Source organism: Chinchilla lanigera, unplaced genomic scaffold (genome assembly GCF_000276665.1).
Source record: "Chinchilla lanigera isolate Chin_1 unplaced genomic scaffold, ChiLan1.0 scaffold00019, whole genome shotgun sequence".
Taxonomy (NCBI): Eukaryota; Metazoa; Chordata; class Mammalia; order Rodentia; family Chinchillidae; genus Chinchilla; species Chinchilla lanigera.
Genome location: NW_004955420.1, coordinates 15,132,492 through 15,159,289, shown reverse-complemented (window position 1 = coordinate 15,159,289; position 26,798 = coordinate 15,132,492). Strand labels below are relative to the sequence as shown.

The 26,798-nt window shown below is 39.7% G+C and overlaps 1 protein-coding gene across 1 annotated transcript in view; it reads right to left on the bottom strand.

Annotated features, from left to right (window-relative positions):
- Nucleotides 1–26,798, bottom strand: part of Atp13a4 (ATPase type 13A4) — a 146,821-nt gene that overhangs the window by 19,901 nt on the left and 100,122 nt on the right. The window contains exons 18-25 of the mRNA XM_005383209.2: nucleotides 19,131–19,255; nucleotides 14,962–15,125; nucleotides 14,019–14,141; nucleotides 11,808–11,887; nucleotides 10,200–10,242; nucleotides 9,720–9,829; nucleotides 7,754–7,850; nucleotides 5,417–5,489 (exon numbers count right to left, since the gene is read on the bottom strand). Of these exons, the coding sequence (XP_005383266.1) occupies nucleotides 5,417–5,489; nucleotides 7,754–7,850; nucleotides 9,720–9,829; nucleotides 10,200–10,242; nucleotides 11,808–11,887; nucleotides 14,019–14,141; nucleotides 14,962–15,125; nucleotides 19,131–19,255 (815 nt within the window). The remainder of the gene's footprint in view (nucleotides 1–5,416; nucleotides 5,490–7,753; nucleotides 7,851–9,719; nucleotides 9,830–10,199; nucleotides 10,243–11,807; nucleotides 11,888–14,018; nucleotides 14,142–14,961; nucleotides 15,126–19,130; nucleotides 19,256–26,798) is intronic.

Here is a 26,798-nt window from a genome sequence, read left to right as displayed (position 1 = left end):
TAAAGAAATTGCAAGCCTCGTATTGCTGGGGATTATGTAAAATTGTGCAATTGCTAGGAAAATATGTCAGTGATTCTTCAAATGTTAAATTCTTCAAATATTAAATTATATACCCAAAAGAAATGAAAACAAGAGACTCAGCCAGATCCTTTGTGTAAATTTTCATTATGATAATATTCACAGTAGCCAATAAGTGAAAGCAACCCATTCATCAACAGACAAACAAATATGTTATATACATATAATGGAGTACGTTTCAGTCATAAAAAGGAATGAAGTTCTGATGCATGAGGCAAAATGTTGATCTTTGAAAACGTTATGCTAAATAAAAGAAACTAGAAGCAAAAGAAAAAACTGTCTGACTTCACTTACATGAAAAATGTTTAGCAGACAAATTCATTGCAATAAAAAGTAGATTAGAGATCACCATGAAATAGGAGGGGAAATACCTATTTGAGGTGATCAAAAAGTTATGGAAATACATAGTGATGATGGTTGCACAGTATTGTGAATGTAATTAATGCCCCTGAACTAGTTACTTCAAAGTGGTAAGGCAGGGCATGGTGCCACACACCTGTAATTCCAGCACTCAGAAGGTTGGGGCAGGAGGATCATTGTAAGCTCAAGACCAGCATGGGCTACAAAGTGAGTTCAAGGCCAGACTGAACTATATAGTGAGACCCATCTCAAACAAAAAAAAAAGATTAAAATGGCAAATGTTATGTTATGTATATGTTACCACAATAAAAATAATTAAAATATTTAATATTAAACCAGTTTTTCATTTATGTAGAATAAAAGACTGGATAGAAACTCATCAAAATGCTTTAATTGTCTCAAATTATATCCATTTACTTATAAATGTCTCAAGTTTATCCTTTTTTTGGCATAATAGTACTCCATTGTATTTAAAAAAAAAAAAGATGTATCTTATTTATCCATTCCTCAGTTGAGAGATTTTTGGGTTGTTTCCAAGCTATTATGAACTGTGCTGCTATAAACATGGGTGTGCACATATCACTGTAATGTGATGTTTTTAATTCTTTTGGGGAGATACCCAGAAGGGGAATAGCTGGGTCAAATGAGAACACCAGTCCTAATTTTCTGAGGAATCTCCACACTGATTTCCACAGTGGTTGCACAAGTCTACTGTCCCACCAACAGTGGAGAAGGTTTCCTTTTCCCACACAGCCTCTCCATGTGTAAACATCACATTGTCTCTTTGGCGTGACAAAGTGAAAGGGCAAATAAGGACCAAAATGTACAATAGATATTATGAAACGGGAAGAAATAGTTCAAAAGGAAAGAGGAGCTAGTGTGGGGGAAGGGGAAAAGAAAAAAGCGATTTATAGAAGGATAAAGTGGAAACAAAGCTTTGCAAATAAGCAGGGGAAGAGGAATGGAAAGGAAGAGAGAGGGAACTGAGGAAAAAAGAGAAATCAAATTATACCATGTACAGGTATAAATTCCCTATGATAATATATGATCATTGTATATATCTAAAATGTACCAATGAACTTAAATTTTAGAAATGAAAAAATGCTTTAATTGGTTAACTCTGAATAATAGGATTAAATAAGATGGACTTCTCTTTGCTGTCTCTTCCAATGTTTTCTAGCTTCACCATGAATATGTTAGTAACATATTTGTTTAAGAGCAAAGGCATCTTTTTTTTTTTTGGTTTTTCTCCGGTACCGGGAACCGAACTCATGACCTTGCGCTTGCCAGGCAGGCGCTTTTGCCGCTGAGCTAAATCCCGAGCCCAAAGGTTTTTTTTTTTTGGTTTTTCTCCGGTACCGGGAACCGAACTCATGACCTTGCGCTTGCCAGGCAGGCGCTTTTGCCGCTGAGCTAAATCCCCAGCCCCTGGAATCTTAGTTTTGTTTCATTGAAGCAGTAAGTAGCACAAACAAAGGATGCAATAAGCACATGATATTTTATTGAATATCAGATCCAGTAGCATTGAGAATTCTGTTTGAGCATGTTAAGTTTGAGCCCAGTTAAATATCCAAGGCTAGGTGTTAAGCGGTTTTGTATCTAGAGCTTTAGATAGACATCAAGGCTACAGCTATTCTTTTGAGAGTCATCATAATAGAATAGATGACACTAGAGTCACTGGGCTGGTTGCAATACCTTAGGGAGATGGTACAGAATGAAACACAAGCTTTGGATCATTCAAAAACTTAGAGGACAAGTAAACAAAAAAGATGGGGAAGCTGTGTCCATTAGAGTGATACGGAGGGTGTGTGGATGCAGAGGAATTCAGAAGTGTGTGCATCACAAAAGTCAGAAAGAGAAACCTTCTGAGGAAGGAAAGTACTGTTGAGTGTCCAGTGCTGTGAGGCAGGATAAGGGACCATTGTCTTTGGTAGCAGGGAAGTCATTGGTGGACCTTGACAAGAGCAGTCTCAGGGAATTTGAGGCTGAACTTCAGTTAGCAGTTGGTCCACTTGAGCATGTTTTTTTGAGCTGTGGAACAAGGCTTTAAACTAAACTGGCATGACAGCATGGGACGTGCAATAGCAACACCATGAGTCTTGTCGAGTCTTGTAGAAGAGGCAATGAAAAACATGCACCTTTGTGATGTGCCCGCAATGTGTACCCTTCCAGATAGCGATGGCTGGAGCTGGCACCTAAGAGCCAATTGCTGCTAAAATTGCAAGTCAGTTATTAATTGCGGGCATTACTAAACCATAAAGTAAAATGAAGCAAATCAGACACACAAGCTTAAATATCACATGGTTTCTCCTTTATGAGAAACCCAAAGTGTAAATAAATGAAAGAGTAAACTAGAATACAGATGATAGGAAACAGGGAGATAGATCTTTTGCAAAAGGGAGAGGATCAAGAAAAAGGGAGAGGGAGGAAGAGGAGACGGAAAAGATAGGTTCCACCATGAATGTAATCATTATGCACTGCAAACATGTATTGATAAGAACAAAAATTATGAAAACTTTTAAAAATCCTGTACTCATTATGTCTAAAAAAGTAAATGATATACATTTGTGAATATATACATATTAAAGAAAACTCAAAATTGATAACTTTCTAATTATTTTACTATATTTAGTATCAGCCATGTCTTTGAGGTTAAGAATGAGGATTACAAATGTGTCATGTTAGTAGTCATTGCATTGTGAATATTTTTTTAAATACCAAAGAAATGCCTCTGGTATTCAAGAAATATTGGCTGATTCAACAAATAAGTCTTTCACAACACTGGTGGATTTTCAATGCAAGTCTTTGTTGTTTGGTTTTTATTTTACTGAGTTCAGTTAAAGAGCACTATCAACAGCATTCACGTTGACACTAATGCAGTGATTAGCTGCAACCATAAGTTTGTTATAGACACAAGAGTTTGGCAAAATTCAGTGACAGCATTCTGTGAGATCAATTGGCAGAGTGGAATTTACAATAAAGAGTATTGTGTATTTTTATTATTCGCATATTTCACACTACACAGTTATCTTTTCAGTAAAATTTATATCAACTTATATATATATTCATATATATATAAATTCATATACAAAAAAAACTTGTGGAAAGCTAGTTGTTAAGCATTAGCAAGCACACCACTGCTTCTGACCAAACAATAACACAAGTACAGGGGCTGGGGATTTAGCTCAGCAGCACAGCGCTTGTCTGGCAAGTGCAAGATCGTGAGTTCGATCCCTGGTACCAGAAAAAGCAAAAACAAAAACAAACCCCCCCAAAAAAATAACACAAGTACATTTACATCCTTGGGTATAGAATGTGACAAAAGGAACTGGAATGGAAAAAAATTAAAGATGGGAAATAGAGAAAGTAGGTGTACACAACACTGAGATGTTTAAGAACGAAGGAGCTGCTGGGGATGTGGCTCAGTGGTAGAGCTTTTGCCTCACACGCATAAGGCCCCGGGTTCAACCCCCAGCACCACAAAAAAATTTTTAAAAAATAAGAATAAAGGAGCTGTGGCTAGTCATGGGCTTAGGTTCCTCCCAAAAAGGAGAAATTTTTAAGGAAAGAATACCCAAAATGTGTGTCTATGCTGATGCCAATGAGCCAGGAGACCCGAGAGAAGTTGATGATTGAGAAAAAGATCTCTACAGGAACAAAACCCTTGAGAAGGTAGGTGGAAGTGGGATTGAAAACACAAGTGGAAGCACCACACACCTATCCAAATGTCCCAAAGCCAGAACACCGTCACCGCCAAAGGCTACCGAGGATGTGGAACAACATCCACCTCTCATCCACCTCTGGTGAAAAAGCAAAATGGTCCCGTTGCTTTTGAAGATTGAAGTCTGGTGGTTTCTTACGCAACCAACATACTCTTACGACAGGATTCACCCTCACTGGATGTGTGCCCAGTGGAATTGAGGAGAAGTTCACACAAAAATCTGTAGACTACTGTCTACAGCAGCTTCATTCATAATTGCAAAACTCGAAGCACCAAGATGTCCTTCAGTAAGTGAATACATCAACTGCAGCACAGAGACAGTGGAGTATTACTCCGCACTGCAGAGGAGAGCTGTCACCCTATGAAAAGGCAGAGGGAACCTCAAATGCATGCCCCTAAGTGAGGAAAGTCAATCCAAAAAAGACTGCATACTGCATGATTCCAACTCTAGGACATCCTTGGAAAGGTACAACGCTAGAGACAGTGCAGTGGTCACAGTGGTTGCCAAGAGGTGTGTGTGGGTGGGGGTGAAAGGATAAAGAAACAGAACACAGAAATTCTCAGGAAAGTGAAAATACCCAGTATGACACTACAATCACAAACACATGTCACATTACATAGACCTAACTCATAGGAAAAGACCAAAAATGAACCTCAGCATAAACTGCTGGCTTTGAGAAATTATGATGAGTCAGTGTAGGTTCATCACTTGTCCCAGATGCACCCACAGGGTGACAGGAGATGCTGATAAGAGAGGAGATGTGTATGTCAAAGAGTATATTGGAAATCTCTGCACCTTCCTCTCCATTTTGAAGTGCACCTAAAATCGATCCTAAATTATGTCATAAATTAAAATTTTCCCTATGCAGGGAAACAATTCCTATACTCACTAGAAAATGGTAAGTAGGAGGAGTCTAATGGCAAGGTTATTTTTATGGTCCATTCTCAATGCCAAGAGGCTAAGATGTGCAGACCAGAAACACACAGGCCATTTAGTTTCTATAAAGTGGGCACATTCCAACTACAACTATATGTAAAAGCACACTAAAGTGAACGTTCCTGAATTGCAAGGTAGTTTTTCATTTTATGTAGTGTCCATTGATGGAAGCTCTATGTTTTGTAGAAAAGAGAAAAGTCACTGGCGTTTCCTGCAACAGTTAAACTTGAGGATCTCTCTGTGTCCCCTTTCCTCTCTCCCTTACTCCCTCCCTCCTTTTGAGGTGCACCTCTAGTAAGAAAGTTTGAAAAGTGCCTTACTTGTTACCCCAATCAGGGTGGTAATGGCCAGATCCTGGAACAGAAACTGGTAATTTGAAAGGCTGTTTGTCTCCTGAAAAGAAAAGCAGATCAAAACAGCTATGACCTTTCAGATAAAGTTTGACATGAATTTCATTCATATTCTGACCAAAAAACAGGATTATTCAAGTAGATTACCAAGGAGAGGATGAGGTCGAGGGCCTGTTCGGCTTGATGAAAGCAGGTATTGGTGGAAGGACTCAAGCTTGTGGAAACCTCTCCAACAAGGAGGGCTTCTGTCACAGGCCTTATAGGCCAGGGTCCTCATTCACCAGTACAAACCCTCTGAGGAAGAGACTATCTTCTTCTGCTAGAGCCATCTCTGCTCTGTTTTCTGTTTGCTACTAGGAAATCTGAGGTTTGATCTTACATAATCAAAGCACCCAACTCCGTGGTAAGACATGGCAAATACAGGGCCATCATACCTTATTTTTACTGATGGACAGTGAGAACAACTGAATCTATAACTTATATACTTGAGTGTTATAGGTGAGATACTAGGAGGTCCTAATAAAGCGAACTGATACTCTCGAGAGAAAGTGGTCAGGTGTTAATGACCTTTAGAAACTTGCTCCTTGCAAGTGCTATTTAATGTGACTTTTGAGCATAATGAGTTACTGGGATTATAAAGTAGACCCACATTGCCATAAATAGCCAATCCTTCTCTAGCCCTCTTATCAGTATGAAAACACATAGGTAATCTCAAAGCAATAGAATTAAAACCTGTAATTTAAGAGAAAGAGGGCAAGAAATAAAGATGATTTTAAATCACTATATGACAAATAAAATCCCTTTTCTTGGTGTTAGTATTAAGAATAAGCTTACATATTGGATTCACAAACAAAAGACATGTCAACTCTGCTTTTATATCCTATTAAGTGATAAAAACCATCACAACATATATGTATTTTTTGTGGTATGATATGCCAGTTTTCAAATCCCTATTTCAGATCAGATCACTTTGTTCTATTTCAGATCAAAGATTACTGATTCATAATCTTTAATAATTAATGACTTATTATAAGACTTTAATAATTAAAGTCAGTTGCTAAATTTTTAGGAAAGCTTTGAGCTGATTATTAAATATAACCAACATAAAATCTTAAATTGTACAAATGTATTGCTAAATACCTTACAAATAAATGCTCAGAGTTCAGCATTTCTTTTTCTCTTCTTTTTTTCTTTTTTCTTTTTTTGAGAAAGGGTCCCACTATGTAGCTCAGGCTGGCCTGGACTCACTATGTAGTCCAGGCTGGGCTCGAACTTGTGGCAATCCTCCTACCTTAGCCTCTGGAGTGCTGGGATTATAGGCGTGTACCACCACACCCAGCAGGTTGCCTAATTATTCTCCTACACCTTACTGTTACCTCATACTCTTGAGCTTACAACTCTTGCATGTATGTGGTACAAGCACTGTATAAGAGGATCCTACAAGAGTACATCTCTTTCCCATTCCTCATTCAGTGACACATAAATACCCTGAAACTTGCTGTAGGAAATGTATTTATGCCACTGAAATTATCAAATACTAATAATCAAGGAAAGTCAGGTGGGAAGGTGGGTTAGTACCCAATGTAAGGATCATCCCTTTAATGAATGCTATGCTAGAGTAGAGCCACATCAGAATTGGAGGGGGAGCCCTGGTCCAACTGGATGGAAGCTACAATGAGTATATTGTAGAATGGTATATTCAGTTCTGATCCTTGGCTCCCACTAGAAAAGGAGTTTCTCAGAGTCAGAGAACTGACATCAATAGCTTTTCCTGTGCACATCTATTTCTGATTATTTTATAAAACTTTAAGGAGAACTCCAAATTATAAATAAAGAATAAAATACAAGGCCAATAATAGGAAGTAGAGGGACAGATCTTTCTCAAATGAAAGAAGATCAAGAGAAGGAGGGAGGGTGGAGAGAAGGAAAAGAAAAGGGCTGAAAAAGAAATGAAGGTGTATTATGCTTATGTACCAACTCCATACAAGGAATATAACCATTACATACTGCAAACATGTACTAAAAGGACTGCAAACATGCACTCAGTCTCCCTAGTATTGGAGATTGAGTCCAAGGGTTCTCAACCACTACCTTTTTTATTTTTTTATTCTAAGGCAGGGTCTCTCTAAGTGTCCCAGGCTGGTCTCAAACTTGTGATCTTCCTGCTTCAGCCTCCCGAGAAGCACGGAGGTTCTTGATGCCTAGATGTCCTATTTGCACTCTCCCTTGAAGAGACATTGCAAATTGAGCACGCACCACCACTTGTTTTGGTTCTCACTAACCAAGAGGCTAGGTCCCAAGTCATACCCAGTAGAGCAGCAGAACGCCAACATACTGAATCATGCTGTAGAGAGCCATGTACTTAAACATGCAAAATGAGGTGACGAGAGCCGCACGTCCTTCCCTGTGTAAGAAAAGGAATGAAATGAAAGTGATGAAGGAAAACTTGGTCAGTTATTTTGTGGTGTTTAGCTGAGCTTGGGAGAGAAACGATCAGAAGTCTGATACCAGGAGTGCTTGCTTGGCAGCCCAGGCAGCCTTGAATCTGTGGGAGCTGGATGTGAACACTGTGACTCGATGTTCAGGAAAGACCAATTCCCTAGGCCAAAGTCCACAGCCTTGACTTGATAATAGAGCCTGGATTTGGAGCTGCACTTGTCCCTTCTGCAAGCATTGCTTCAGCTCTTGCCCTCCAGACCAGGAGACCTGGGGAGTTGGTCCCCAGTCTCACACCTACATAATGATGCACTTCAGAGGGTCATTCCCCTTGTCCGAGCTTCCTCATACTAACCAGGGCATATAAATAAGATAGCAGGTGGGGAGCTATCTTCATGCAGGTGTTTGGCAAATATGTGATTCCAATTTCACTTTGGCAGCCCCAGGGGCTTTTTTCTGGAACTAGAACTAAAATTCTGCACATACTCAAAGTCATCATTCATCAAGTTGAAATATACTGGACACACTGAACGTGTTCCTCTGTACTACTATTGGTTGACTTTAAGGAAATAGTGCATATTTAAAGCATAAAATAGGTAACTTGTGAAATATCACTTCTTTCTACTTCATTTGGGGGAAATGGGGTTTTAATTTACTTATGATCATAATTATTTCCTGAGATTCCAACAAGGTTTTTTTTTTTCCTGAATGCTGCTGAGCCCACAGCTGCTACTGCTGCCACCCAGAAGGTGGTATCTTCTCATTCTTCCCCTCCTGGAGAGGTTTTCCCAAGTCACCCTGCCTGGCCAGCTGGTTCTTCCCCCAGAGCCACCTCACTCACTACCTTTCACACTACCATTTTTATTACCCTGACAGCATTTCTCAAAATCAGTAAGTACGATCTTTGTTTATGTCCCTTAGAACCTGGCACTGAGTCCCCATCCAATAAACGTTTGTCAAATACATGAACAAACATTTTTAAATGGAAAGAACTAACCAAATCATTGCTTTATATGGTAGAAAAAGTATAGAATTTGTGGATAAAACACATTTAAACAAACTCAATTGTAAAGCAATCTCTAACCCTATATGGCTGTGTAGGTCAGGGCATACCAGTGAAATTCTCTAAGTCTCAATTTCTTTATCTGTAAAAAAAAAATTAAATAACAACTATTCCTACATCTTCAGGTTGTTTTGAGGTATAAGGTTATGAAGCTTTTTATCACCTTTTTTTTTTTCCTGGTACCAGGAATTGAACTCACAACCTTGTGCTTGCCAGGCAGGAGCTGTGCTGCAAATCCCCAGCCCCCTATATCACCTTTTAAATACAAACACACGCTTGTCTATAATAACAAAGAGTGACCGTAAGGCTAATTATCTGAAGCTTTCCGACAAAATGCAGCAGCAGTGCATATTGGGGGGAGGGGAGATAAAGCACCAAGGCAAACTTTAGTGAGAAAAAGCAAAAATGAATAAACTAGCAATGAATGGGAAGAATGCCACAAAGATGCAGAAAGAGGCAAGAAGAAAAGAATATCTAAGAAGATGCACTTTAAAAATAGGAGGATGAGTCATGCTTTCAAATCAGCAACAAGTTCCCAACTCCAATCCTTCAAAATAATCTAATTGATGACTTTCCTTAGAAATGGCCGTGCGCCTGCAAGCATGTTTGTGATGGTTGGTGAGTCCGTTAGGCAGTAACAGAAATTTTGCATTTTCCTGCACAGCACCCTCCCCACTAGGAACATAAAGTTTCCCTGGCCTTTCCTAGCAGAAAGTGTTTTCTGCTCCTAAAAGTCAAGAGCAACAAAATAATGCTGGACCAAGGGCTACTTACTTGATAAGGTGAGGTACGCACTCAATGTTCGGAGTCTTGGAAGTGAAAGGTGAGGCCACAGATGCCTCCTGTTCTGACAAAGAGATGCCCACGTGGGCCATTTTCAAAGCCTGCAAGCAAAGAGTTGGCTTATTGCCTCTGTAGACTCACACACATCTGTATAGAGACCACAAAAGAAAAGGCCACAAGTTGGCTTTAGGGCCCCAACACTAACCAAAGGGCATGCCTGCCACATAAGAAAGAAATGGCATTGGCACACCTAGCTAAAAAAGGGAAGTGCAGAACCAAGTCCTACCTCATTTACCCTCTCCTGACCACTGAGTCATTCTGTGGTTTTGGCGAAACCCTCCCAAATCCTCAGTGTCAGCCTATCCATCATGAGGAACAGCAACCATATGAATCCCAGCAGGTAGTATCTCCAAAGCGCTCCATGTAAGGACTACTGGGAGATTACAGCCCCTCCCACTGCAGGCTACTTACCCCACAGTCATTGGCTCCATCACCACACATACCTACAAAGTAACTAAAAGGGAACCGTGTGAATTGTAGAGGTCAAAACTATCTTACCAGCTAATTTCGCTAATTTAAAAAGGACCTGGTGATCAACCTTTCTTACTGTTTAAACTTATTTATTTTAAGGGTGTCACTCTAGAGTCTGACTGAAAGTAAAGTGTAGCTCAGCAGCTTTTACAACAGGTTAAGAAATCCAGACCATCGTTCTCAGCTCCAACTGTTCATGTAGACACGACACTGTAAAATAGGGATGCCCATGCCCATAAGATGAGCTATCACAACTTGGAGAAGAGGGGACAGCTTTTGAAACCAGAAGATCTAGATTTGGACCTTATCATCTTACCATTCAGACCATCATTTTTCTCGTCTACAAAATGTTATGAGTATCAAATGAGACACTGTATGGGAAAGACCTTATAAAGTCTAAAGTGATAAGCAACTCTCAGCTGTTGGTGTTGTTAATACTAACTCAGGAGGAACTCCAACCTGTCAGTAGTCACTCAGCTGAAAAATTATATACTAGGCCAAAAAGCCAAAGAAAGAAAGCAGAACCCTGCTTCAGGATGGTTTTTTTTTTTCTCCCTGTGCTAGAGATTGAACCCAGGCCTTCACACACGTGAGGTAAGTGCTCTACCACTACTCTGCATCCCCAGCTCTTTTTAAGTATTATTTTGAGACAAAGTCTCAGAATGAAACTTTCAATCATCCTGTCTTGAGCTTTCAATTATCTTGTCTCAGCTTCCCAAGTACCTAGAATTACAAGCATGCACCACCATGTTGATTTAGGGTGGTTTTTGAGGTTGGATGTTGTTGTGGCATTGTTGACAAAGGATCATGTACAGTTGGGTACTCAGAGGACAAGCATTTGATAGCATTCACAGAACATACTGTACTTCTCTTCCGAACTGCTAGAAGGTAACTGGTTTTCAGCCAGATAGAGAAGAAAGGGCTTTCTGAATGGAGAAGCTTTCCTAATGACTGTGTGTGAGTAGGAAGACAGCGAGGAGCAGGAGTCCTGTGGATGTGGTTTTGTGCCACTACTCCATGGAGGGCCAACAACAGGAAATAGGGGATTGCAAATGACAATCACTTTATTTGAACTGCCTATTTTATCTGGAAATGGAACCCCTTTGTGTTAGTGTTTTTGCTTTGTTTTGATTCAGGTTGGAGAGGATGCTTTAGCATAAGAATATTTTAGTATCTGAGCAGTTATGAATTTCTTATCATATGAATCTCCCTATATTACAACTGTGGTGACAGCTTAAAAAATAGTCTCAATTCTCATTGTGCCTGTAGGTACTGAGCTCAGATCACATTTCCAGTGCTATTCCTCGCCATATCTTTTCATAACCCGTATATTCTAGTCCAGAGGTTCTTAACTTTAGTTGCAAAATTGACATATGTGAAGAGCTTTTTAAAATGTTGATAACCAAGCCCCATGTGATTCATTGAATTAGAATCTCTGGATAGCAATGTGCTGGCTTTGCTATCTTTTCAAAGCTCCCTAGGTGACTGTCATGTGTAGCCATGGTGAAAACCACTGCCTAGACAAACTGGCCAGTTCCCTGTACCTACTCCAGTTTCTGAAATTCTTCCACAAGACTGGATTTCTGCCCAGGCGACATTCTCGCAAAGATCGTCCCGTTCATGAGTATCTATAAGAAACCAAACAAAGGAACCGTATTATCATGTCAGCTGGTCGTATACTCATTACCTGACAACATAACACTGGCCAGGTGATGGTGACCAGGAATGAAAAACAAGTTTGTTTCTAAGGAATCCTTTTATGGATTTAAAGACAGACTTTGAGACTTTTGTCATGAGATAAATGACAGCGAATACTGAAATCAGTAAAAGTAATTGCTTAATAAAAATAGTTTATAAAAATAATGACCAACAGGAATTTAGGGGCTGGGGATTTAGCTCAGCAGCACAGCGTTTACCTGGCAAGCGCAATGTTGTGAGTTCGATTCCCGGGACCAAAAACAAAACAAAACAAAACAGGAATTTAGCCCAGTAGCCATGGAAAATGTGGTCTTGAAAAATCAGAAGCTTAATAAAATCTTGAAACAATAAAGTCAGGAAAATTGTACCAAAGCAAGAGGTCAGGATATTAGGACAAGAAAAAGAAACAAGTGATTCTCAAAAAATTGTGCAGAAGTTGTTGAAAAACAGTCTAGTAACTATCTGTGGTCGTTGACTTAATCATGCCATCCTGCCTTGACCAATTATGACACTCAGCTACTTTGAGCTATGGAATATGGATAGTTTGAGGGTATAAAAACCTATACCAGCTCTATTCTCCTAAACTTCTTTCTATACAGTCTAAATTCTTCTGTTTCATGTATATGTGCCTTGCTCATCTTGGCAGTAAACAGTTTAGTGTACACTCAAAATCTTTATTCTTCAGCAGATATGTTATCTACCATGGGCTTGTTCTTCATCAGAAAACTTTTAAATTTTGCTCTCCCAAATACAGAGCTCCTTTATTAAAAACTGAATGGCGCTGGGCATGGTGGTGTAAGCCTGTAATCCCAGCACTTAGGAGGCTGAGATAGGAGGATCACTGTGAGTTTAAGGCCAGCCAGAGCTACAAAGTGAGCTCAAGACCAGCCTGGATAGCATAGTGAGATCTTGTTCCAAAAAAAGACAAAAAATTTAAAAATTGAAAAAAATAACCAAATGGTATTCTTCTATTCTTGGCTTGCCTTCCTACAGGAAGGATTTCCTCTGTAAGATCCTTCATTATGGCAATATAGTGAAATCTACCTAAAATCAATCCTTAGGATTCAAAAAATCACTGATACCTCAACCCTCTAGATGGAGAAAAAGCTGAACATGTTATTTATTTATTATAAATCTAATAGGAAATAAGACAATAGTAACCTCTCCAAAAAAATATCTACCTCTTACTGCTGTTACCATAGGTACTGTCCACCTCTATGTAACTGGCCGGGGAGGCATAGACTACTTTTCTTCATGGTGGGAAAGTTAATTGTCACTGTGGACACACTGCAAGATTCTTTTGTATACAGGCATACGTACTTGTGTCCAGATCAATAAAGCAGGAAAAGAGAGGGTTGAGAAACATTTCCAAAATTGTTAGGTCTTTTGATATTTGATTTGCTTGACAATGTAGTGCATGTTACATAACTTTGTCACATTTCTCATGGACTTTAGGATTTATTAATGTGGACAACTAAGGGCAAAGAAATTTTAAAAATGAACAAAGGATATTTTTACCTACTGTTAGAAATATATTTTTGATACATCAATATGAGAGACCTGCCCATTGATAAAACATTAATGGACAGTCTCACAAATATTTTCGTCTTGTATTACCATGTCATATTTCTTGTCAGCTCTGCCCTTTTAATCCCAGTAAGAAACTTGCACAAGTGTTTTCAAAGTTGAAGAAGAATGATATTGTTTTAGTTCAGTTTTCAACTTTTTAAAGAATTCAAATGGCTTATTGTATAAATTAGAATTATTTATTATATAAAAGTGGGGTCCAAGATGACATTTTTAACCAGCATCTGCACAATCACTGGTAAGTTGGATAATATAGTAAATATTTTTACCACAGGATAGTTCAGTCAGTCAAGCTGGTGATGCCTGTCCACAAACCATTTATGTATTATTAATAAAATTACAATAAAAAAATCTACCTCTCTTATGATCTAAAGAACTAATTGCATATGTGCTAGTCTGAAGTTGTTCAGGACTGTATTCTAGAAATGGCACCACAGCATCTCTCTGAGAGACTTCTGCCCTCTCATAACTTGCCTTTGGCAGGAGGCTGCTGAAATATCGACTTATAACTTGAAAGGATTTTCCATCTAGGGCAAAATGGTAGCTTCCTTCTTTGCCATTATGGTAGACTTCTTCCCTGATGTTAATGTAATTGTCCTGCAAAGCAAGAGACAATTATTTTAGATACTTCCACTTGAGAGAGTGGTTAAGACAAGCACATCTGAGAGAAGGGAATGAAGACAGATGAGGGTCTTTCTTCTCAAGTCACACACCAGCCCTGATTCCTCAGAGAAGTACTTTCTCTTCACTGGGTCAGTCTTTGTGCATCAGAGCCATTAGCGACTAAGAGAATAACACTTACTTGTGTCCTGCTCTCATCCTGATTTGATCTCAGTGAGTCCCAGAGAGCAGCACATTTCACACATTTCAAGTGTAAACTATAAAAAGCTTAACAGATCTCCTCCTGAAGTGAGAGCTTACTATTTTTTTTCCTTACAGAATTAATATTATTCCACAAGGACACAATGGAAATAGACTACTGATAAGAATAGAGATAAATGAATAAAATGTTTTCCCCCTACCTTGAAGACATAGTCTCATTTTGCAAAGCACATAGAAGTGTCTCTCCCAGGAACTAAATCCCCTTTGAGCCCATAAGATGGCTGACAAGCCAGGGGAGAAATGGTAAATTAGATTCACAGCTCTGCTTACTATTTTCCTTCTCTCACAGAACTAACCAGTTCTTGAAGTGTAAAAGAATGGATTACTTCCAGCACCCAAGAAAGCCTGTACCTTGGAGCACAGTAGGAACAGTGTGAAAAACAGATATAATTGGGTTCACTGAACTGCATATTTGTTAGAAGTCTGGAGAAATTTGTAGACGCCAGGTCTTCTCGACACCTTGGCTGACCACAGCTGTCAGTCACCTACACAGTGCAACAAGTCAGGTGATACAACAGGTCTGTGTTCAGTATACCTGTCTCCCGCATGCAGCGTGTTTCTTCTCTTCTACTAATTTCCAAGACAGAGATGCTGATGAGGATCCAGTGATTTCCTCTGCCTCAATGAGAATGACTTTCTGGCTTTCAGAAACCATCCCAGACTTTCTGGCCACTGTTATTGCGGTCTGAAGATTGTCACCTAGAAGAAAGGAAGAGCCTCCTAAGGTGAGACTGAAGAGATAGATGCATCTTGCAGAGCCTGCAAAGCCAGGCTGAAGAGTCCAGTTCTTATTTTAGGTGTAAAGAGAAATAATTTCTGGGACTTTTTCCATCCTAGGCTGCATTTCATGATCCCTTTTCTGGCTCCTGCTCCTTCTTGTCAGGTTACTTCATGACCTAACAGTGTATTTTTGTCAGAATCGAAGAGCAAAAAATTTTAAAAAGCAAAATTCAAATCTATTTCTTTCATTTGCTAAGAGCTTTTTCAACATTTAGAAAACCCTTCAGGGTTAATATTGCATCTCGTGGTTCCATTTCCAGTTGAGGTGGAGTAAGCCTACTATAATCTATCTTTCCCATTAATTATAATTGAAAACTCTTTTAAAGATGAAACAAAAAGCAGCTCCCCAAAAGACTTGAAAAAGTAAGCATATAGGAGCAGACTGTGAAAAGGTGTCAGCCCTGGAGAAGCAACCAACAAGGAGTGAGATTCCCAGGTTTTCTCTTTCTTCTCTTAGCCCCACAGTTGTGCAGGAAGTTAAACTCCCAAATAAGCCCACTCTTTCAGGGCAAAGGAGCCAGCAAAAGGATCCTGCATAGACTGCAGAGTATGATCAAATGAATTCTGAGAATAAGAGAGCTGCAAAAGAGAACTAATTCAGTGTTCAAACTTTGTAAGTCTTAGGCTGAACCCAGAGCTCAATCCACATGTAGAGCAGACCCAAAGAAGGATGATAGAAGTATCAAGAACTAAACTATAATATAAATCACTTCCCACTTGTCAGAGTAATCCTTGTGTAGGGAAAAACCAAACATAGCAAAAGATTTAATATCTAAGGGAATACTGGAGCCATCACCTATAATAGACAAGACAGAATTTGTGATAATTGCTGGCTAAAGCAAAAAACAAACAAACAAACAAACAAACAAAACAACTCCAACATTTTCCAGAATATTTTAGCAGAGTTCTAAGTCTCATGGAGTAATGTCCAAAATGTTGTGGTTACTCCACATACAAAAAATGTGAAATATCTGGCCAATTCTCAACTTTAAAAAATCAACAGCTGCGAACCCTTTGATGACTCAATGCTGAGGTCCTCAGATAGTAGCTATTAAAAGTCTCCTTTATATAGTAAATGCTAATACTCATGGAACAACTGTAAAGCCAGATGTTCTCAACAAAGAAATATGTAAGTGATACAAAAGAACTACACGTTGTAGAATTTTAATTTTTTTAAATCCAGGGATTCACTCAATAGCAAAATGGAGGTGGCAAAATGAACTGGAAGATTGATCAATAATAATTATAGAAAATGGAGAAAAGAGGAAATTAAACAAAAATAAAAAGACCCAAGGATATCAAAAGGACTGCCATTCAGGTGAGTGGAATCTGAGAAAGAGAGGAGAAATTCTGAAATGGGAAGAGGTAGTTGATGGAATAATAGCAGATCTGGTTTTTTGCCAGTACCATGCTGATTTCATCACAGTAGCTTTGTAGGATAATTTCAAATCAGGGATTGTGATGCCTCCTGCCTTTCCTTTGTTGCCCCGGATTGTGTTTGCTATTCTAGGCCTCTTCTGTTCCAGATGAATTTTCGGAATGTTTTCTCTAGATCTGTGAGGTATACTAATGGTATTTTAACTGAGATTGCAATGAATCTGTACAACAATTTTGGGAATATGGTCATTTTCACAATGTTGGTTCTTCCTATCCATGAGCAAAGAATATCTTTCCATATTCTGAAATCCTCTTCAATCTCTTTTTTCAGAGTACTGTAATTTTCATTGTATAGATCTTTTACTTCCTTTGTTAGATTAATTCCTAAGTATTTCATTTTTTAGGTGCTATTATGAAAGGTGTGGTTTCCCAAATTTCTTTCTGTGTTTATTAAAAACTGATACACAAATTGAACCAAAAGTATATAAATCTTGCATACTTCCAGTAATATTTTCTCCATCTGTACAATTTGACTTATAAGATTTTATGCTAAATAACCTGAAATTCATTATTGTATTAAATTCTTTACATTCATGGAAGGAATCTCCTAACAAATTTATAAATGTGGTATTATCTAAGAAAAAATGTACTTTAAAGAATCAAGGACAAGGTCACTTAAATAAGAAGCAAGTAGTAACCATATGCTAACTCTTAGAAACACAAATAAATATAAGACAAAATCTGAAAAAGATAAAAGAAATAATAGCAAAAAATTCTCCAAATATGGTAAAAGACTACAATTTACAGATGCAAGAAAATGGGAAAACTCAGTGGGATCTACATCCAGAGACATGGGAATAAAACTACTAAGATCAAAGTTAAAGAAAAAAGCAGATGGAGAAGAAGAACACGGTACAGACAAGGGGACAGTGATTTAACTTATCACCCATTTTTGCCCAAGCACCAAAGAGGACAGAAAGCAGTGGAACTACATCTTTAAAGTCCTGTAAGAAAAGAATCTTCAGCTCTGACTCATACAGCTCATGAAACATCCTTAGGGAATAGAGAATAAATAAAAATATTCTAAGATGAAAGAAAACTAACATAATTTGTTGCCAGCAGATGTGTTCAAAGGAAATGCTAAAAGCAGCTCTTCAGGCTGAAAGGAAATGATACCAGAGGTTAATTTCTACTTAAGGAATAAAAAAGCACAACAGAGATGAGAAAGCTCTGTGTAAATATGAAAGACTTCTTTCTTTAACTCTCAACTGTGGAAAGGAAATACAGTAATGTAACATGTGGTGGAGATTCTCAACAAATGTCACATTTATGATACCTATGACATAAGGAACAGGTAAGGGCCATTCCTGGTTTAAAGCTTCATAGGTACATATATTGCTTCCTAAATCAACTACTAAAAAATAAATAATACAGCTCTGGCTGGCTGTCTTGGGCTGGCTTCTCTCAAGTTTCTGCATAATGAACATGAGGATCCTCAAAGCACATGACTGGTGGAAAAGCACAGAGTTCTGAGGTTGGACAGGCAAACGGAGCCATGAGAGCTAAGAGCTTCTGCAGGGGCTTGGCAGGGGTCTCCCACCTGTAAGACACCACCTCGGAGGAAGTACAGCCCAGGCCTGGGCTTCAATTATCTGACATAGACGTTTACACTCTATAACAGTCTAAGGGGTCCCTGTGATGTTTTAGTTCTAAAACCCTCCCTCCAAAAATTTTAGGTGTGTGGAAAGCAATTGGATCATGGAGGCGTTATACTCAGCAGTGTATTCTCCCACTGACAAATCCATAGCAGAATATGCTGCTAGGTGCTGGGCCAGGCTGGAAGATGTGGAGGAAGCGACTTGCTCAGGATGCGAGCTGGAACAGTCTATCTCCCTCCCGGCTCGTCCTTTCTCTTTCTACTTCCTGTTGACCATTGTATGATCAGCTATCCACCAGTCACTCCTACCAAGCCCTTCCTACTTTGGAAAAATGTTCATTAAAAAATTTCATACATTTCCCTTAGCAACCCCTTCTCCCTGGCCCCTTGTTTGTTTGATCCAGAGCTTGGCATTAGGAATAGAGAGGGCAGCATTTTTCTTTTATCTCCAAAATTACAGACTTTTCTTATTGATAGGCCTTCACTGTAGTTTACAGATTGCGTTGACTAAGCATCTTTCATCTTCTAACATCTGACAATAAAAATCATCATCTTTGCACGGTTCATATCTTCTTGTCATTCAGGTCTTAAGTCAAATGTCACTGCTTAGAGAGGCCTTTGTGAACTGCCTCATCCAAAATAGATAGCCAGACACATATTACATCACCTGATATTGTGTACCTCAAAACAGTTATTACACTATTTGACTGGCTGGCTGACTGATTGATTGATTGATTGATTGATTTTCTTTCACCACTGCAGTGGAAATGTAAGGAAAGCAGCATCTTCGGTAGTGCCTTGCCCCATAGTACATAAGCAACACTATTTGTTAAGTGAGTCTCTTTCCACACCAAGTTCTCACTATTTTGATCACCCATTTTGTTCTATACCTGTGATCATTACAGTCCTTATCCGTGCTGAGATGAGCTCCTCCAAGACAGGTTTTGTCTCTTCTTTCAATCGATTCTCCAAAATCAGTAACCCCAGAAATACCAGGTCGGATTCTACCTTCTCCCTGGGGGAAAGAATAGCACATTATAACTTCCTTACAGGCTTTAAAAGGACAAAAGATCCCTGTTACAGTGGGTCCACTCACTCACTCAAAGCTCTGCTTCTGAGGCACTGATTATGAGCCAGAATGACCCAGAAAGAAAACAGGAGGAGACACAAGGAATGTTAATTCTGATTGACTCAAGAGGAAGGGAGCACTTATTAAACAGAAATTTGGCTTTAGCCTTTGTAGAGAATGACCTAAATGACTGCAAGGGTCTCTCCCATCCACTATGGCTTATCTGATTTTTATTCCCTTGCCCTTAGCGACCAAGAAAAGTTCTAGTTCTGGTACACAACAATATGACAAATAAATGAAGCACACGAAAGATAAAGTGCCAGTTTCTCCAGAACCCAGTGCCGTCACATTTTAGCCCAAGGAGGTATATGATACAGGTTGACAAGTAGACCTTGTTATTAAGGCCACACTTCTTCACCTCCCCTTCTGCTAGTAGAATTGTTTCTCTGCATGGACTGTGCATGTTTCTGCAAATAGGTGCCCAAGGTGCCACGTACAAGGACATCTTCAGGAACAGTCTACTGGACCAAGGACAGGGCAGTGTATTTGGATTTAGAGATTCATACACTCTTCCATGATTCATTTACTTAGACACAAACTCAAGAACAAGATAGCAATCCTGCCCAATTTTGACTGAAATGCAAATGAAAGCAGCACCCACTGAAGCCCTCCTGCCAAACTCGCCCCGTGTGATCCAACACTTGATCTCATATCTCCAGGGTCTTGACCTTGAATTAGTGATGTTTCCAACACCAGTTAATACCTCCACTGAGTGTCAGAAAGGGGCACAGTTTCAGCTGCTTTCCTCAGAGCAATATCAGAAGAATGGTGCTTCCTATTCTGAGCCTTTTAAGTTTTCATATTATTTAAGTCATGATTTAAGGCATTTAAGTCCTCATTTGATTTGTTCCAAACTAGTTTTCCAACTTCATCCATCACTACCTTTCCCTCCCACCCTGGGCTCCAGCCAAGTTGGACTGCTCCCCATGGATATGCTGTGTGATTAGCCATGTTCACACATTTGCTCCACACTGCTGCTAGACTTTCTTTTTCATTTCATGGAAAAGCTTATAAATTCTCATGGTCTGCCATCAGAATCCTTCTTGTATTTTGAGGCTCAGCTCCCATGCTTCCTCCTTCCTAAAGACTTCTCCAGGTGTATATAGTCACTTGCTCAGTGTACTCCTTCTACCTCGGTTTAGCTCATTTTTATTTGCCCATATATTGTCATCCTTGGCTTCCTCCCCTGCTCCTCTGCCTCCAACCCCTGAAGGTAAGACGTCCTGATTTAATGCTGTGTCCAGCAATGTCCACACTGCACACAAATACAGTCAGTACCCAGCAAACATGAGCCTGGATAAATGCTGATGCCTGCTGTGACTGTGTTTGCTCATGTATCCTAGGAAAAGCCATTTCCTTTCCCAGGGTCTTCAGTGGGAACTGTCTGTCAGGCCCATCTGCACTTACTGAGAACCTAATGAATGAAGAGAACAGGACTGAGGAAAACAGGAGAGAATATGCAGAGATGGTGCAGCCTCTGACTCCAGAGATTTCCCATCCAGCCAGAAGGAAGAGACCAGACATGACCACGTGCTCACAGGGGAGGCAGTGAACAGTACTATGACAGATGCACGTGTCAGAGTCCCACAGAGTCAGAGAGGAGGAGGCAATCATTTCTGGGTGGTGACTGGAGAAAGCTTGCTAGACAGCTGTGGGAGCTGGTCCATGTAGGACAACTTAGTTGAAGTCTGATAAGGTCCTACAGTCTTCCTTCTCAGCCTTACACTCAGGCCTCAGGCTTTAGATATTTTTAGAGATGAAATGACATGAGGCAGCCACCAGGTGGAATACGAAGCCAAGAAAACTGCGGTAGGGCCAATCAGCAGACATAACCCAAGGCCCACCTTCCCGCTAGTACTTCTAGTTTCTTCCTCTGGACTATGCCATGTTGAGGGTTCAGTGCACAATGACTATGAAATTGACGTTGTGATTTCAGACCAACCACCCTTGCTGTGTGACTGTGAGTTCACTGCTGTCTTTGCCTGCTTATCTAGTTCATCTCTGGGTCTCCAAGGTCTCTGGTAGCTCTAACATTTCATCAGTTTTCTTTTCATCAATATTCAGTCTGAGGCAGGAAATAAGGAGTAAATCTCTGAGGGGTCTCAGGTTCCACAGCTTAGCATCACAGACCATCTTTTCCTGCTTCTTGCACAGATGTTATGCCTCTCATGGAAGCACCTAAAACTAATACGGAAGGGTGGGTGTAACACAAAGGGAGAATTGTCATCCCTGTGATTGCACTTCATGTTCTCAGAATCCAAGTGAATTTGAAAGGAAGAAATATGCACAAAGCTGGCTAATAGCCTTCAAAATGGTTGTCATATCAGTGCTGGAAAACATGCACCCATACACACCAAACAAAACAAAACTGGAAACAGAAAGAATGTTCTGTCTTAACCAGGGATTAGCAAAGGATAGGCCAGTTCACTCATCCAAGAGTTTACATAGTGATGGTGTGGCTTTGATACAGGAAGCAAACTGACTACTTAAAATCAGATCCTATTGTGTTACAGCTGTACTAGGTTTGACCAGGTTTAGAATGTAGTTTTAGCACCATTCGTGAGGACATGCACTCTCCTATGCAAACATTTTATGTTCACCAGCAGAAGCAGCATAGTAGCCAGAATCGTGCTATATCCCTGGCAATGAACTCAAGTGTGTTCTGCTACAAAATGCGATGTTTAGCCAGGCATGGTGGCACATGTCTGTTACCCCAGTCACTCCCTACTTGGAAGGCTCAGGGAGAAGGATTGCAAATTTCAAGCCAATTTGGCAACTTAATGAGAATCTGTCTTAAAATAAAAGATAAAAAGACCTGGGGATGTCAGTGTGAGGCCATGTCCAATCTCCAGTACCACACACTCACCAAATATTTATATATTTAAATATATAAATGTATATATTTAAATATATATTAAATGTATATATTTAAATACCAAAGTTTCAGGGTCACACTATGTGGGCCCCAGTGAGCCCGAGTGCAACACTCAGTGACTCCAGATGAGCACTTTGCCCTCTGGGCTTTATTCTGCCCAGCCACAAACTGAGAGAGTTGATCACGTCATCACTCTCAAAGGGACAGAGCTGCCTCTACAGGATATGAGCAACGTGAGAGAATGATCTGCCATCCACACAGCTTTGGAAGACTTTCCTGAATATTCATCATCATTAATAAGTTATTCTTTGCTAAGTCCATTTAAGTTCATATTGTTTATATTATTTTACTACATAGTGTACTAAATTTTTATATACATTACTATATTAAAGAGTCATAAAATTATAGTATTCCTCCCCTAGCAATGTTTATATATTTTTGCACATGATTGAATTTTGCAGGAATCATGAGTTGTATGTAAACTGACCAGAAATTACACTATTTTCTTTCCAAGTTTTACCCAGAGTTGTAAACCATCTCACAGTCACCTCACTAACAGCAAAACATCTTGCAGGTGCTGAGACAACACTGTATAGCACCCCCGTCTCAGTCTGTGTTTGTACCTGCTGCAGCCCCAGGGGTTCTGTACCCAGGTGCAACATACATACTTACTTTGTTTCAGCGGCATCAACTGAGTATTTCTTGACCTATTGCCTTTGTGATACATGTTTTGCTTTTATTTAATTATATCAACAGACATTGTATTTCTTTTTTGCAAAGAAGATGTACAGATAATATTATACACTAATTTTATTTTTGTATATTACAAGCAGAATCTAAACTATAATTTAATCTAAAGAGTGCTGAATATGATAATGTTGAAAACAAATGTATTAGACCTTCTTAATTTAAAACCCTGAATAAAAAATACAAACTGTGAGTTTCTCCACAGCAGCATAACTGATGGTTGGTAACAGAGTACTGGAAAAGGCATGGAAGGTAAAATCAACACAGTAACCTGTGGAAAAAAAAAGTGGAAAGTAGGGGATGGGGATTTAGCTCAGTGGCACAGCGCCTGCCTGGCAAGTGCAAGGTCGTGAGTTCGGTTCCTGGTACTGGAAAAAACCCACCCCACCCCCCCAAAAAAAAGTGGAAAGTAAAATCACAACAAATAAAGTTGAAATCAACCCAGGGACAGCATGGTTAGCAAGAGGAGTCTGAGTTTGTGCTCCTCCCTTTCTCCATCAACTCGGGAGACTCCACTGGTGGGACTCAGGGCCTGGAAATCTCCAGGGCACAAGAGATACAGTAGGACCCTGGCTAAGGTGCACATGATGGACAGGGTGAACTAGAGGCATGGAAATATCCCAAGCAACATTAGCAATACCAGCCAACAGGTAATCTCTAACCTTTCTTTTTGGTTTATCTTACTCCTCCTCCTTCCTTTCTTTTGTCAACTATCTGGCTAGATTTTATGATACTTTCATGTGAGTAAACATTGTCTCTTCTCCTTGGTTCACTTCAAAACACCTAGGCCTTCTCTTCCAATCCTTTCCTCCTATGTCCTACAATGACCCCAAACCTGAATAATCATCCTGTGCCCTCCAACCTTGCTCATACTATAGTTAGCCTCATTCATGTCTCCATCCCTCCCTCTTCCTCCTAAACCACCACCACAACAGGATAAAATCACTCCACTAAGTGGAAAATCACCGCATACAAGTTCCTGGTATAAGTTGGACTGTATTTCTGTAGAACTTCCTCCTACTGTTGTAAACATCTGGCTAATACCACAGTTTGACAGTAGTCAGGCTGCACTTGAGTCTATTGTTACTGCCAATTAAACTACTTTAACCAGGATATCATTATGCTATAATCAGTTCCCCCACCACCACCATATGACAATACAACAATTGTAAGGGATCATAACCATCACCATAGTCCAGTACCAAAGAAATGGGCCCTAAGTCAAATTGATAGCAACTTCTCAGACTTAATATATTGGGAAGGTAAATCCCTGGGATAGACATAAAAATCAAGAACCACCTACACGTAGGAGACATCCAGAGGAACAGACATCTACTAAGAAAGCCTGGACACCAGTGATAGGGCTATCTACAAGAAATCTACAGGTATTAACACACACTAAATAAATAAATAAATAAATAAATAAAATAAAAAATGATGATATGGGAAGAAGCAAAATGCAATCCCAAATGGCCAGCCCACCCAAGACAAGTCCAGAGCACAAAGAGATGGAGGAAATTGGAAGCCACCAAATGGAACTCTCTGAAGTGATAGCATCAGAAGTGAAAAACAAATGGAAGAAGCCATAGAAAAAATAATCTCAAAGTCTCAGTGGCCAATCCCTGCACTCCTAGTATCCCTGCAAGAGCCAGGCTGAACCTCAGACATCTTCAGGAACCCTGTAACCCTGGTGAGCTGCCTCCACACCTCCCCCACTAGAATATGAGGCTGGTAGAACCCTGGGCACCTTCTGGGGCCTCAGAGCCCACTCTCAGCACCACCCACACCACCACGGAGCTTAGCTGAAATCCAGAGTCAGCACCCACAGGGTCTATGCCCTCACCCCTCCCCTACCAGCATGGGAACTGGGCTCAGTCCTGGGCAATGCCTGAAGCCCCAGTGACCATGACCTGCACCTTCCCACACCTTTGTGGAAGCCAAGCTGAATGCCAGACAGCTTGATGAACACCAATGAGCCTCCCCCACCCCTCCTCCACCAGCCTGGGAGCCAACTGAAGGCAAGAAAGTTTTGGGAAAATCTGCAACCCCACCTTGCCACCACACACCAACACAGGAGCTATGCTGAGCACTGGGGCCCTTCAGACCCTTGCCCCTCCACTCCCACACCATCCTGGGAGTGAGGCTCAGCTCCAGGGAACCTCTGGATCTTCAAAAATGACAAAACAAAGAAACAAAATGCAATCTAAGACCTCTACCAGACACATAACAAATCCAAAAGACATCAACACAGAAGAATCTGGAAGTCATATACCTGAAATTTCTGATATGATAGCAACTGAAGTAAAGATACACCTCCATCAGGCCATAGAAGACATCACATCAGAAATAATCTCTCGGGTGAAAAAGGAAATGACAACAATAACAAAAGAATTGCTCAGCACATCCAAAGAAGACATCGATAAGGAAATAGAGGAGCATAGAAAACTCATGGAAACCTCAAGTAAACAGTACAGAAAAGAACTAGAGTGTGAAACAGATTCAAACAGATATCCAGGAAATTAAAAATTCCATCCAAAGCTGACAAAATTGCCTGAATGAAGCTGAAGATATGATTTCACACCTTGAAGACAGCATTGCCATTAACGAACATGAAAGGAAAGATCTCTTAAAAATTACAAGGAACCAGGAAATAATTCAACAAATGCAAGATGAAACAAAGAAAAACAATGTAAGATTAATAGGTGTCAACAAAACAGGGGGTGTCAACACAAACTATGTAAAAAGACTATTTGCAGAAATAATGGCAGAAAATTTCCCAGGCAGGGAAAAAGAATTAGACATACAGTTAAGTGAAGCACATAGAACTCCAATTAGCCATAACCAAAATAAATCTACACGCAGACATACGGTGATAACGATCACAGAAACTCAACAAAAGATCAGAGTATTAAAAGTTGTTAGAGAAAAGAAACTGATCACCTATAAAGGAAAGCCCATTAGAATCACGGCAGATTTCTCAAGACAAGTCATCAAGTCAAGAAGAGCTTGGAGTGAAGTATGACAGGTACTGAAAGAAAATAACTTCCAATCCAGATTGATGTACACCTGCAAAACTATGTTTCAAATTTAAGGGAGAAATAAAACATTTCCATGATAAAGAACAACTGAAGAAATTCATGAGCACCAAACCAATCCTCCAAAGAGTACTAAAAGATATTCTAGAAAGAGATAAAAAAAAAAAGAACACAAGCCAGGCATGGTGCTGCACTCCTACAATCCCAGCACTCAGGAGGCTGAGGCAAGAGGATCGTTGTGAGTTCAAGACCAGCCTGGGCTACAAAGTGAGCTCAAGGCCAGCCTGAAATGCATAGTGAGACCCTGTCTCAAAAAGACAAAAAACAAAACAAAACCACAACTTCAAGAACAACAGAAAGGAACCACAAAGCAGAGCAAGCAATTAAATAGAAGGAGAAAGAGAGAACCAACAGCAAAAAATAGCATAACAAAGATAAGCCAATACATGTCAGTTATTAACTATCAATGTAAATGGTCTCAATGCACCAGTTGAAAGAAGCAGACTGATACAGTGGATCAAGAAACAAAATCCAACTATATGTTTTGGTGGTATAGTGGTGATCATAGCTGCCTTCCAATTATGTGCTGTATACAAGAAACACATTTAACTCAAAAAGAAATATATACACTGAAAATTGAAGGATGGAAATAATACTCCACATCACAGGGATCCCAGAAAAAAGCAGGTGTAGCTATTCTGTTTACAGACAACATGAACTTCAAACCAAGAACAATCAAAAGAGATAAAGAAGGTCACTACATATTTGTGAG